This window comes from Colossoma macropomum, unplaced genomic scaffold (genome assembly GCF_904425465.1).
Source record: "Colossoma macropomum unplaced genomic scaffold, Colossoma_macropomum, whole genome shotgun sequence".
Classification (NCBI taxonomy): Eukaryota; Metazoa; Chordata; class Actinopteri; order Characiformes; family Serrasalmidae; genus Colossoma; species Colossoma macropomum.
The window spans coordinates 21,781,705-21,795,213 of record NW_023494809.1 but is presented as its reverse complement, the minus strand read 5'-3'; the positions used below and the strand labels follow the sequence as shown (position 1 = coordinate 21,795,213).

Sequence of the window (13,509 nt, the reverse complement as noted above, 5' to 3'; positions counted from 1 at the left end):
GTATCAGAATTAGTTAGAATGCACATCCCTAGTTTGAAGTAAGCTGGTGGATCTTGTGTGATGTTTTGAGTCTTTGTAAGTGTAGGCTGGTGTTCTGAGACCTATTTTTATTTGTTGATGGCTGGCAAGCATGTGTGGATGTTTTCACCTGATTTTTTTAGAGTCTGGCTGCATGCTTATGTGGTTTCGGCGTTGTTTTTATTCGCCTCTGAGCGTGTGGAGAGAGAGAGATGACTAGTACAAGAGCGGTGTGCGCTGGGAAACTTCCAGCAGTTTGATGAAAGGCACTTTGTCAACACGCCAACGTGCAATGACATCATCTCATACTGAGAGGAAGATGGGAAAGAGAGAGAGAGAGAGAGAGAGAGACTAAACTAGAACCCAAGCACCAGCTCTTTAGTCACTCTCCTCCACGCCCACTGATGCTGTGATGGAGCAGGAGGATTGGGGGCGGTGTCATGGCAACCGTGTAGGAAGCTGTCCGTCACATGGGCTTTGTGCAGAGTCTCTCTCTCCCTCTCTTTCTCTCTTTTGCTCACTTTCTTGCTCTCTCAGCAGCCAGCAGGTGCTCCAGTGGGGCCGGCCGGGGTCTGACCCCTCGCTGACCCATGGAGCAGGGCCTGGCGTCCCCCAGCAGCCCCGAGAGCGAGTGGGATAGCGTGGGACAGTGCTGTGATGTGCGTGCCGTGGGTGAGACTGAGCGTGTTTGGGGTTTTTCACTCCTCACTCAGCTACATGTATGCAGATTTCAGAAGAAAGAAGCTTTCACCTCTTTACATGCCTCGCTGACCATGCATGGAGGAACCGGACAAGCTTTTGCTGCATTTGGATTTTTATAGCACAACACAGGCCGATGCGTCATGTGTAGAGCCAGTAGCTTGGAAGCCAGCATGGAAGCAGGATCGGAGAGATCTTTTCTGATTAAAAAAGCATTTAAACAGCTTTTACACGTCACGCTACGACTTTTTTACTATAGTGCTGAATTAGCAGTGTTTGGGGTTTGGAGGTAAAGAGGTGCTGAGCTGTAAACGTGGCTTGTTTTGCAGTTTAGCATCACTCCATAGTGCTTTACTGGCATGTTCACAGCAGATTCAGAGGGTCTCCATTAGTGCTTTAAAACAGCATTATAACTTCATTCGGATGGACTGACTGAGAAGGAATGTGATTGGAGTTGTCAAGTCTGTATATCAGAGCTAACAAGATCAGTCATTTCTGCATGAATAAAACATACTACATTAACAGTTACTGTCAAAATAACTGAAAAAAAATGACAAAACGGTGTTGATGTGTTATAATTTATTATGTGGAAATGATGCACACATTTGAGCCAAGTCAATTCAGTGCAGCACTTTTTTCAGTGTGGGAGTGAGAGTCCATGCTTCTCCCTCTCGCTCTCTCTCGCTCTCTCTCTCTCTCTCTCTCTCTCTCTCTCTCTCTCACGCTATCTTTTTGTCTTTCACTTTATCAATCTCTTGTTTTCTTTCTCTCTCCTCTTCCTTACTCTTTCTTTTTTGTCTCTTTCCTTCTCTCTTGGTACTTTCTCTGTCTTTTTCCGTCTGTTTCTCTCTTTCACGCTTACTTTCTCTTTCTCCTTACTCTTCTGTCTCCTTTTTGTCTCTCATTCCTTTTTCATTCATTTTTCTTTTCTTTCTCTCTCTCTCTTTCTCTCTCTCTCACTGTCACAATATTCTCTTTCCTCTCTCCCTCTCTTGCCCTCACTTTTTTGTCTCATTTCTCTCATTCTCTCTTTCTCTTCCTCTCTTCCTCCTCTCTCCCTTTCTGTCTGTCTCCTTCTTTATGTCTTGCTCTCTAACTCTCATTAACTCTTTTTCTCTTTCTCCCTCTTACTCTCTGTCTATATCTAACTCATTCTCTCTCTCTCTACCTCTCTCTCCCCTCACTCTTTTTCTCTTTCCTTACTCTTTCTGTTTTGTCCCTCTCATTCTCTCTCCATACTTTCTCTCTTTTTCTCTTTCTTTGTGTCTTTTTTCTTTCTCTCTCTCTCTCACCTCTCTTGCTCTCACTTTCCGTTCTTTTCTTTCATTTCTGTATCATTCTCGTTTTCTTTCCTCTTTCTGTGTCTTCCTCCTTACCCTTTCTCTGTCTCCTTTTTGTCTCTCCTACTTTACCTTTCCCTTTTTTCTTTCTCTTTTTATCTGTACCTCTCTTACTCTCTCTTTCTGTCTCTCTCTCTCACACACTCTCTATCTCAATATCTCAATATCTAACTCATTCTCTCTCTTCTCTCCCTCTATTGCTCTCACTTTTTTTGGTTTTCATCTCTATTATTCTCCCTGTCTCTCATTCTCTCTTTCCTTACTCTTTCTCTATCTCCTTCCTTATGTCTTTTTTCTTTTCTTCATTTCTCTCTCTCTCTCTCTTGCTCTCTTTCTCTCCTCTCTCTCTGTCTCTTTGTGTCTCTTTATGTCTTACTCTCTAACTCTCACTAACTCATTTTGCTCTCTCCCTCTTACTCTCTGTCGATATCTAACTCAATCTATCTCTCTCTTTCTCTGTCTCTCTCTCTCTTTCAGGATGAAGTGCCAGTCAAGGAGATCAGCATCACTCATCATGTTAAAGAAGGCTCGGAGAAAGCCGACCCGCGGCAGTTTGAGCTGCGTAAAGTTCTGGGTCAGGGCTCCTTCGGAAAGGTTTGTTACGTGCATGTATATCATTACTGTCATATGAAAATCTCCATGTTTATTACACCAGTTAAATGGACGCTGCTGTTTACATTTAATAATGTGTAGATCAATATTATAGTCCAAAATAATTTGGAATAAAATCTCTCTATGTTAATGAACACTAAAGGGCTCATATGATAGAAAACTGAAATTTCTTTGCTTTTTTGAAATAAGAGTTTGATGTAGTATGTAAAAATTTTAAAAACCAAGTTTCAAAACATACCATTCACTCCTGAGTCCGTACAGTCCATATATGGATATTAAGCTGCAAAAACAGCTAGATTTGAATTCATCAGTTTTGTGATGTCTTGAAAACCATGAATGAGATCCATCTTTTCAGCCTACAGCAGTTTAGCACCGCCCATTCACACTAAAATTGTGTTTCGGCACAGACTGCTTCCTGAACGAGGCACAATTCAGGGCAGCCATTCAGACCAGAGCTCATTTACATATATCAGTCTTAACCCCCTATTGCATGGTGTTGCCCTATGGCAGCAATTATTTTATATCAATTTTACTGAAAGGCTGTAAAAAAATCTGTCTTTTGCTATTTAATTGTGGAAAAAGAGTCTTTTACTTTAAAAGGAAATCTTGTTATAATGTTATTATTACCATACATTCCAAATACCAATTGAAATTTGATTACTTTCCAATATGTGTAAATATTGGGTCGTACATTTCACTAAGTATACGCTGGATTTGTTTAGTTTCGTTTTCAATAGAAGGATGTTTTTAGAGAAAAATTAGATTTTATAGTGCTTTTTTTTAGATTGTATGGTAGTTTTTTCTAGATTTTTTGCTTTCCATGATTGCACATTGTTGCCATATGGCAACAATTTACCAAATACCCCCCTTAGAAAGTGTAATATTTTTTTTCAAATATTTCCAATATTTAAGCAATTTTAAATAACAAAAACACTTCAAAACATTTTTATCATGTTTAAGTAATAATTCATGCAATGGAGGGTTAAAGGCACTTTAACATTTTAAGGGATAAAGAGAGGCTGGAAAAAGGTCTTGTGAATATTAATAGTGAAATCATAAGTCAGTCCGTCTAGTGGATCTTAAGGAAAGGAAAAATGTAGGATACGGGCCCTGTAAAATTATTAAAATGACCATTTTGGAGATACACGCTTTTCTTACAACAGCGCCGATATGTTTCTAAATCTGTTTATTGTTACTCTAACCTGCCATCAAAGGCAATCAGCACTGAGATTCAAATAAAGAGATGAAAGGCTACATCGTGCACAGTTTCAGAATAATTGTTCTTGTGCAGAGTCATTCATTTTCCTAAAGATAATCTCTCAAATTACACATGGAGGCCTTTTAAGCTGCGGTCACCATAGCTACTGTGTCATCTACTCTTAAAACAGCAGAGCGATGACTAATTGTGTTTTGATTAGAGTGTCATAAAAAAAAAAAAACACTCTTTGGGGGAAAAAAGTTCTAGGCATGTTCCATAAAGACAAAACAAAGCTTTGACCCTGTTCTAAGAGCAGGCAATATGCAAAAAAAAAAATATCACAATATTTGAAGGCATTTACGATACATAATATGTATCTATGGAGGACCAAATTTGCCAAATTGAAAAACAAATAAAATTAAACAATAAATGGCTCAGTAAATTAATCAATAAATAAAAAAAAAACTAAAGTATATATATTGCTTATTGTGATTAATTATACACTTATTTCCTTTTTCTGCAGTTATATATTTCTCAATTTATTTATTTCTGTATTTTTTATTTTGTTTTATTAATGCCATTTTTATATTTTTTCCATATCTATATTTTTAACAATTGTTCGCTTTATTCTTTGATTCATGTATTCATTTATTTATTTTTTTTTCATCAATTCATTTATTTATTTATTTTTTTCATTAGTTCATTTATTTATTTCTGTATTTCTTCGTTCATATGATAATGAGGGGGCGTGTTTCACGTTCAGGCTTAGCAATCAAGACCAGGAGGAGAAGAGCTGATTAAACTGTAATGTAAAAGATAAATAAATAGAGAAATAAATAAATATAGAAATGAATAGTTACGGAAATAAATTAATAAAATAAATTAACATATAAATAACAAAAAAAAATAAATACAAAAATTAGTGAGAAGGGGAAATTACTAAATAGACATATACAGATTTTAATTATTAATATATTGTTATGTATATTTATTTTTAGATTTATCATCATTATTTTTTTGCAATTCTACTTCATATATTATTTGTTTATTTTTACTTTTGTTTATTTTTTTTATTTTGGCAAATCTGGTCCTCCATATGTATCCTGATATTTTTATTTTGTAAGATTTGTGAAAATGTTGGAACAGATAAAATTCACCAACAAAACAGTTCTGCTTAAAAAAGGCTGTGAAAAACTAAGTACAGGGATTTTTGATTTTTACAAAATTTTACAAAAAACAAAACAAACAAAAAAATGTAAGAAGGAACAGCAGGAAAAAAATAAACAACTGGTAAAATTAAATTCCTAATATAAAATGATGTCATAATTACGACGACGTTTTAGGGCCACTGTTAATAAAAATAGAAATAGTAGACTTCAAGAATAAAGTTGTAATATTTAGAAAAAAAAAGTCATAATATTTCAAGAAAAAAAGGGGTAATATTTCAAGGATAAAGTGGGCTAACTGTAGGGGGCTGCCATAACGCGTTGGGGTCTTGGCTGCTGTACTGGCGCCTGCTCAGCCGTTTCAGCCGTTTCTAGTACTAATAACAGGCTGGTGCTGATGTGCCAGGAGACACAGGGAGACTGAGTATTTCTTTATAGGTGAAATTGATATGAAAGTGTAACTCCAACAACTCAACGCCCCTCACTTTAACACGAGGAGGTGCTGCCTTCACTTTGCAAAGCCTTTGGCCACAATATTGCGACCTTTCCTGGTATTAATGCCACTTTAATGTCGGAATTCTATGACTTTTTTCTTGAAATATTCCAACTTTTTTTCTCGAAATAGTATGAGTTTTTTTTCTCAAACGGTACGACTTTTTTCACGAAATAGTGCGACATTTTTCTCGAAATAGTGCGACTTTTTTTCTCCAAATATTATGACTTTATTCTTGAAATATCGTACCATACGACTTTTTTCTCAAAAAATTACGACCTATTTTCTCGAAATATTATGACTACTATTTTTATTTTTATTAACAGTGGCCCTAAAACGCTGTTGTACATAATGGGCGGACATCCAGTCAGCTTAGTTACTATACACTGGTGGTTGTTGGTGTTTACAGGCTCTTTATAAATGTCTTTATTATGATACATCAGGTTATTATTGTTTAAGACAAAATAAAAAATGGCAGTAATAAAGGCAGTTTTCAAAAATGCAAAAACTAAATTAAACCTATAATGTTAACTGCAACAAATATAAAAACTAAAGAGTTCTTTAACCTTAAAGAGGCTCTCTGGCCATTATATCATATAATTATAAGATATTATATGATATAACATTCTGCCCAGAACAGAAATATATGGACATTTTTATTATGCAAGACACATTTAAAATATATTGTTTCATTACAAGCATGTTTTAAAAGCTAAAGTACACTCTTACAAAACACTCAAGGAACGCTTTGCATGATTAAATGGTACTTTGCATGGTGAAATGGTTCTTCAGATTGATGGAGAATGTGCTGTAGATGGTTCTATAAAGAACCTTTTTGAAAAGGGTTCTACTATTTTTACCATGTCAAGCTTGTAATAATAGAAAAAAACTTTTGGGTGCTATTTAGAACCATTTTCAAAAAGGCTCTATATAGAAACCTTTTTTAAAAGTGGTTCAATATAGCACCCAAAATGGTTCTGCTATGGTTATGATGTCAAGCTTGTAATAAGAGAAGAACGCTTTTGGGTGCTAAATAGAACCATCTACAGCACATTCTCTGCACAAATTGCTTTCATGTTGCTTGACCTCTTTACTGGAAAATAACACGTGGATTTGCAGTTTAAAAATGAACTGCTAAATTCATGTCAGAATTGAACACAGTCCACCTTGAAATGTAACAGCATGACTATGTTGCTTTCCTCCATACCGTGCTTTAAGCAGATTTTCCTCATTGAAATACAGTCAAAACAGTGAAAACAGTGAAATGCAGTGCGCACATGACATTATTTCTCCATAGTAACATGCAGAATATGTGCCAAAATGAAAATAAAAATCTGTTACACTATTTTCATGTTGTTTGACCTCTTTTTGTACTTCAGATGTAATTGCCTCTTTGAAATGCTACCAAAACAGTGAAATGCAATGCACATTAGGTCACATTTAAACAGAAACATGCGGAAAACGTACCAAAATGAAAAAGTACAAGATCCATTACATTGGTTTAACATTGTTTTAAGTACTGCACAGAGAAACGTCATATAGTTATTTATTTATTATTTATTTATTTCGAGGCGAATAGTATTTAGTTCTGACATGAATGCAGCATTTCCTTTTTGAAATGCAAATCCTCATGCGTTGTTTTTCAGTAAACTGGTTAAGCGATGTGAAAACCCATGTGATAAGAGGGTTTGTGGCGCATCACTTTGGCACGTATTTTGCATGTCACTATGGAAAAGCCATGTCATGTGTGCATTGCATTTCACTTTTTTTCCATATATAAGTTTGTATAAATGACAGCTTTTTTCCTTTGCTTTCTTTTTTTCCTTTTCTTCCTGCCAGCTGAATATTAGTCATAAAAAAATGACTAATGATCAGGAGAAAGCGGAATATCACATCTGGGTTCATTGGCCTCTACGTCAGTGCATGTCTTTGTGGTTATAAGGGAAATTCCCAGTTTTTGTGTGACGTATTTTTGCAGTGCATGCTGGGTACTGACAGGATACAAATTTGTGAATGCTGTCATAGCAATGAGGCAGTGCTGTACTACAGAATAGCATTGTGTGCTAGTTTCAAATTTAAGTACCTAAACCAAACCGAACAAAACCGAAACCAATAAATAAAAATAAAAACTGCTTAAAGTTTAATAACTGTAATATTCCTGTGATACATGCAGCTGTTCAGATGCACATACTCAGCATCATGCTGTACTTTATTATGAAGATGTTAACGTACAAGCATATCTCCTCTAATTCTATGTGCTGAACACTAAGGGATGCTTAACACTGTGCATTGCATATGTAACATCTGTAACATCATCTTGCCCACCCTTACCCTCTGCTTGTCTGTCTCACCACTGCAGGTGTTTCTGGTAAAGAAGATAACCGGGCCGGATGCAGGGCAGCTCTATGCAATGAAGGTGCTGAAAAAAGCCACGCTGAAAGGTAAGGAGAGCTCTACACCGGGCAGGAGAGAGGGAACCTGTGTGAGTGAAGGAGGAACTGGCTGAAAAAGAGGAAGCAGGCTGGAGTGTTTGTGCAAACTTAGTTCTAGTTCCCATAGTTTCAACTGCTGCCCTGTGGTTGACTTTGTCAGCCGTGTTCTTTTTTTTTTTTTTCTTTTTTTTGCCGTTAACAGGATGTTTTAAGTGTGAGTGAGTCATGAACTGACCTACTGAGTTAACTTCAGCATCAACATGTCATTATAGCAGTTTACTGAGAATACCCGTTTTGCTCTGTAAAGGTCTAATAGGCTGAGCTAATTTCAGCGTAGTGCTAAAATTGCACTGTTGTTGTTCATAAAGGATCGACTGCACAGAGTCAGCACAGGTTCAGCTAAAGCTCCACCTGGTGTTCACAGCTGTATGCAAAAGTTTGCTGATTGGTTGGCTTTACTGTTGTTGAGTGTTAATTGATCGGCATTGCTGCTGTTGCTGATTGGTTGGCTTTACTGGCATTGAGTGCTGATTGACATTACTGCTAGTGCTGATTGGCTGGCGGTGAAGCAGTCCGCACTCACTGACGAGACACCGTTAAAAAGACCTCTAACTAGTGTTCAGAAGTGCTCAAATATATAACAATGTTCAAATATTTTATACTCTTCTGTGTGTTCAGAAACGTTTTTTCACTCTCGCTGGGCAATATAACAATATTTATCGATTTCATGATAAATTATGTCACAATAAACTTTTCTGAGTGAACAGTTGTATGCAAAAGTTGGAACACCCCCAGTCAAATTACATGGTTTGTTGATTTAAGTGAAGTCAACACATCCTCTACAGGAAACACACTTAAATGTGGCATCTTCATGGCAATTTTAGTGCATAATGTCTTTCTTTCTTTCTTTCTTTCTTTCTTTCTTTCTTATTTATTTATTTATTTATTTATTTATTTATTTATTTATTTATTTATTTATTTATTTATTTATTTATTTATTTATTTATTTCCTTGCTGTATTTAAACATGGGCGGCACGGTGGCACAGTGGGTAGCGCTGTCGCCTCACAGCAAGAATGGCCTGGGTTCGATTCCCGGCTGGGTGACCAGGGTCATTTCTGTGTGGAGTTTGCCTGTTCTCCCCGTGTCTGCGTGGGTTTCCTCCGGGTACTCCGGTTTCCTCCCACGGTCCAAAAACATGCAGTCAGGCTAATTGGACGTGCTAAAATTGCCCCTAGGTGTGAGTGTGTGTGTGATTGTGTATGTCTGTCTGTCTGCCCTGCGATGGACTGGCGACCTGTCCAGGGTGTATCCTGCCTTCCGCCCAATGACAGCTGGGATAGGCTCCAGCACCCCACCGCGACCCTGAAGGATAAGCGGTTTAGATGATGGATGGATGTATTTAAACATTAAATATACAGTGTACACTTTTGCACCGGCCACATTTTTGTATTTAATTTTTCCCCAGTATGTCTAATTCAGCAAATAAACAGTAATTGTGCATTAAAATGTGCAGATGTGTTTTCTCTGTAGAGGATGTGTTCTTGTTTTTTACTTCAACAAAATATAATTTGACCAGGGGCTTCCAAACTTTTGTCTATAACTCTATAATGAATATCATCCGTGTTTAAAAACACTTTCTAACTCCATGTTTAATCAGAGAGAGCATAATTAGCCCTGTTTAAATGGATTCAGTACTGCATGATATGTGAAATGTTACACACAAATAATTGAATTCATGCTTTTTGAGAATATTTATTAATGAGGCACCGACCTTCAGGGTTTAAGGATTATTGTATTTTTACCTAAAAATCTAATTCTGCTGTGGAGCCGCAACAGGGCAGTAAAAGACCCGCATTTGGCTCCGAAGCCACATGTTGCCGACCCCTGGTCTATTCCAACTTCCACAAGTAAAAGAAAGTACAGTGACTTATTGTATAATGTTAAAACTTTTAAAGTATTGTGATGTTTTTGCCATATCACCCAGCTCCTCTAGAGTGGTAGATCTCCTAGAGAATCTGTAGTGAAGAGAGCGACCACTCAGGCTTCTACTTTTATAGTTGCATAAAATGAGAAACAAATTTTTAATCACAATTATTTGTATGGGAATTAATCATCAGCTAAAATTTCAAGATTGTGACAGGTCTGCATGTGTGGTGGACTGTTCTCAACACATCTGTGACACTGGCACGGTACTGCGTGTTGTGCTGGTGAGAGTGTGTCAGGCACAGCAGTGTTGCAGAGCTCACTCATCGTCCATCGTTTACTGGAAGCCTTGTTGATACAGCTTGAGACAGCAGCTGTTGATGCATAGTTTGAGTTAGTCATTCTACTTCAGAATGGTCAGTTTCTCACCACAGGACCACCTTTGGCTAGATATTTTAGGTTGCTGGACTGTTCTGAGTCTAGCAGTGACATTCAGATGTGTAAAAACTCCACTCGTACCAGCACCGCTCAATACCATGTTGTTGTTACTGCTGTACTGAGGATGATTCACCACCCAAATAATAGGTGAGCAGTTGTCCTGTGGTGGTCCCTTTGAATGGAGTAGAGGGGTCTGGTAAATTATGCAATTGTGCATTAACAGATGGGCTGCAGTGTCAAGCGTATCAACAAGGTAGCTGTTATTATTTAACTGCAACCCTACAAAGTGCACCTAGTGTCACATGCAAAAGTTTGAGCACCCCCTGCTAGGTGACGTTTTTGTTGGTTTTCTAAGTGAAAATAAGGTAACAGGTCCTCTACAGAGAACACACTTAAATATGGCATTTTTCTGCAAGTGTTAGTGCACAATTTTAGTTAACATATGCCATAACAATTTTTTTCACAGGCCACAATTTTTTTTTTTTTTTTAGCAAAATAACAGTGATTGTGCACCGAAATGTGTTTCCTGTAGAGAATGTGTTAACTTATTTTCATTCCAGAACATTTCATGTACCCAGACTTTTTCATACAACTGTATATGGAGGGTATTCCTGATAAAATTGCCTGCGAGTGTTAGGTACTAGGTAGATGGTCAGTTGGGTGATGTTTATCATTATCGTGATAAATCACATCACTGTGCTTTTCTGAGTAATGTGGATATCATTAACACTTAAAAAACACTGACCAACTGCGTGCTTCGTTACAGTGAGAGCCTAATCAGTCCCATTTAGCGGGATTTAGTGCAGTGCAGCGTGTGAACATCATTGTATTTGTTTTCACTAATATTTTTAGAAGTGGTGCTACTGGTTCTTTTATTATATCTGTTCTAACTGCATATTGTGTGTGGTGAAAATGAACTAAAGTATAATGTTACATTTTTGCCATATCAGCCACCCCTTGATGTGAATAATAAACTGGCTAATGTTTATGCATACATATCCTCTTCATCCACATACATACCCCAACGCTCCCTGTGGTCTTAGAGAGAGACCACAGCTCTCTGGTTCTCTCTCTGCTCTCTGCATGTTCTTTTCTCTCCTTTATTTAATTAGTCATCCAGTGCCATCTGTGTCATCCTGGCTTGCCAGAACACGAGGGCTCTAGAAGGGTATGAGGGGGAGCAGTGTTGTTATTAAGTAGCGATTTAGTAGAAAATAAGCACTTTGTGTGTGTGTGTGTGTGTGTTTTGTTTGTTCGTTTGTTGGTATACATTTTGACAAAAATCTAGAAAAACAGGACCTACGTAGAAGACCTTCAAAAAGCTCTTGACTGCTTGTTTAATGTTTTAAACTGAAAGAACAAAATAATTTCTTTTTGGTTACATATGTTAAGATTAGGATTGGAAAATTTATATATCGCTGTTGTCGGAACAAAACCTTGTATCTCCAAAATGGTGACTTTACAGGAGAAAAAACCTTCTTTACTTTTAATGTGAGTCAATGGAACCAGACTTTTACTTTTACTGGAACCAGTAATTTTTAGCCATTTCTTTTGGTCCAGTCATCATGAAATTTACACACATTGTAAGTGCAACAGGCATTTTCAAAAACTGAAAGCTCAAAAGCTAAAAGATCTGGTTCCAACAGAAAAAATAAATATCATAACATATCAAATCATAACAAGTTTTGTGATATTACATTTTAACAGTATCGCCCTCCTCTAGTTTAATCATTTCAAATCTGTAATAGCTGGGGGCATCCACGAGAAATCTGGAACTAAGCCTGTGTTTTTCATAGGTTTCAACTGCCTGACAAGATGTCAAAAAAAAAGTGTATATATTTTACTTTTTTAACACATTTTTGTTAAATTTGCATCTATTCATAATGATATATGGTGTTTTTACATGCTGTTTGTAATAATGTGCTAATCTGCCTATGACTTCTGCACAGTATTGTTTAAGTACCACATATGGGACTTAATAATAATAATAATAATAATAATAATAATATTACATAAAGGTACTTAAATATATGCAATACCTATATAGCTGTGTGACCCTACATCCTGATGTTGTATAAAAAGCAACTGGTCTGTTTTCAGTGCGGGATCGAGTCAGGACTAAGATGGAGCGAGACATCCTCGTGGAGGTGAATCATCCCTTTATCGTAAAGCTGCACTATGGTGAGTTTCGTATAGGGCTTCAGCCAATCCAGATGATTAATGTCTCTCATTATTTTACCTGGAAGAGTCTTGAAACGATTAAATGTCTCTCTCTCTTTCTCTCTCTCTCTCTCTCTCTCTCTCTCTCTCATTTTTGCCCTCTCTCTGTTGCTCTCGTCGCATCTCTCTCCATCTCTCTCTCTCTCTCTCTCTCTCTCTCTCTCTCTCTCTCTCTCTCTCTCTCTCTCTCTCAATCTATCTCCAGCATTCCAGACAGAGGGAAAGCTTTATCTGATTCTGGACTTTCTCAGAGGTGGAGATCTTTTCACCCGTCTATCAAAAGAGGTAAAAATAGACCGCATTTATACTGGGTGTGTTTTGTGTGTGTGTGTGTGTGTGTGTGTGTGTGTGTGTGTGTGTGTGTGCATGTTATCCACACACTAAAGCCTGTGTGCTGTTTGCTCAGGTGATGTTCACAGAGGAAGATGTGAAGTTTTATCTGGCTGAGTTGGCTTTGGCACTGGACCACCTGCACGGGCTAGGCATCATCTACAGAGACCTCAAACCAGAGAAGTATGTCAAAACAGTTCACTCATGCTAAAGAAAAGAGTGAGAGCATTTTAAATTAGTTCATTTTAACAGGCACAATACATAAATATACTAAAAGAAACACTGTGGAGTTAAAGGGGAACTCTGCCAGTTTCTTAAAATGGCTAATTGTAGAGAAAATTACCTGCTCAGATTTCTTTATGGTGGTGATAGGAACCAGGGGTCACAATGTCTCCAACACAGATATAGTTTATTTACTATTCAAAATGACCAATGAATCTGCTTGCGTCTTTTGGGTTTTTAATATGTAATGCTGATGATGATGTAATAGTGAAAAATCTGACAAAATACATTTTCTTTGGGTATTATTTTGCATGTACCTCTCTGCCACGAATAAAAACATACAGCGCTGTTCAAAAGTCTTATGCACCTAATCAGCATTGTTTAAAATTATTATTGCTTGTAAAATAATCTAATTA

The 13,509-nt window shown here is 37.1% G+C and overlaps 1 protein-coding gene across 4 annotated transcripts in view; it reads left to right on the top strand.

The window, feature by feature from the left end:
- rps6ka3b (ribosomal protein S6 kinase, polypeptide 3b) overlaps window positions 1-13,509 on the top strand; it is a 77,724-nt gene that overhangs the window by 45,781 nt on the left and 18,434 nt on the right. For all 4 annotated transcript variants that reach the window (XM_036558437.1, XM_036558435.1, XM_036558438.1 and 1 more), the window contains 5 exons: window positions 2,535-2,651; window positions 7,886-7,967; window positions 12,422-12,502; window positions 12,747-12,826; window positions 12,948-13,054. In XM_036558437.1, the coding sequence (XP_036414330.1) occupies window positions 2,535-2,651; window positions 7,886-7,967; window positions 12,422-12,502; window positions 12,747-12,826; window positions 12,948-13,054 (467 nt within the window). The remainder of the gene's footprint in view (window positions 1-2,534; window positions 2,652-7,885; window positions 7,968-12,421; window positions 12,503-12,746; window positions 12,827-12,947; window positions 13,055-13,509) is intronic.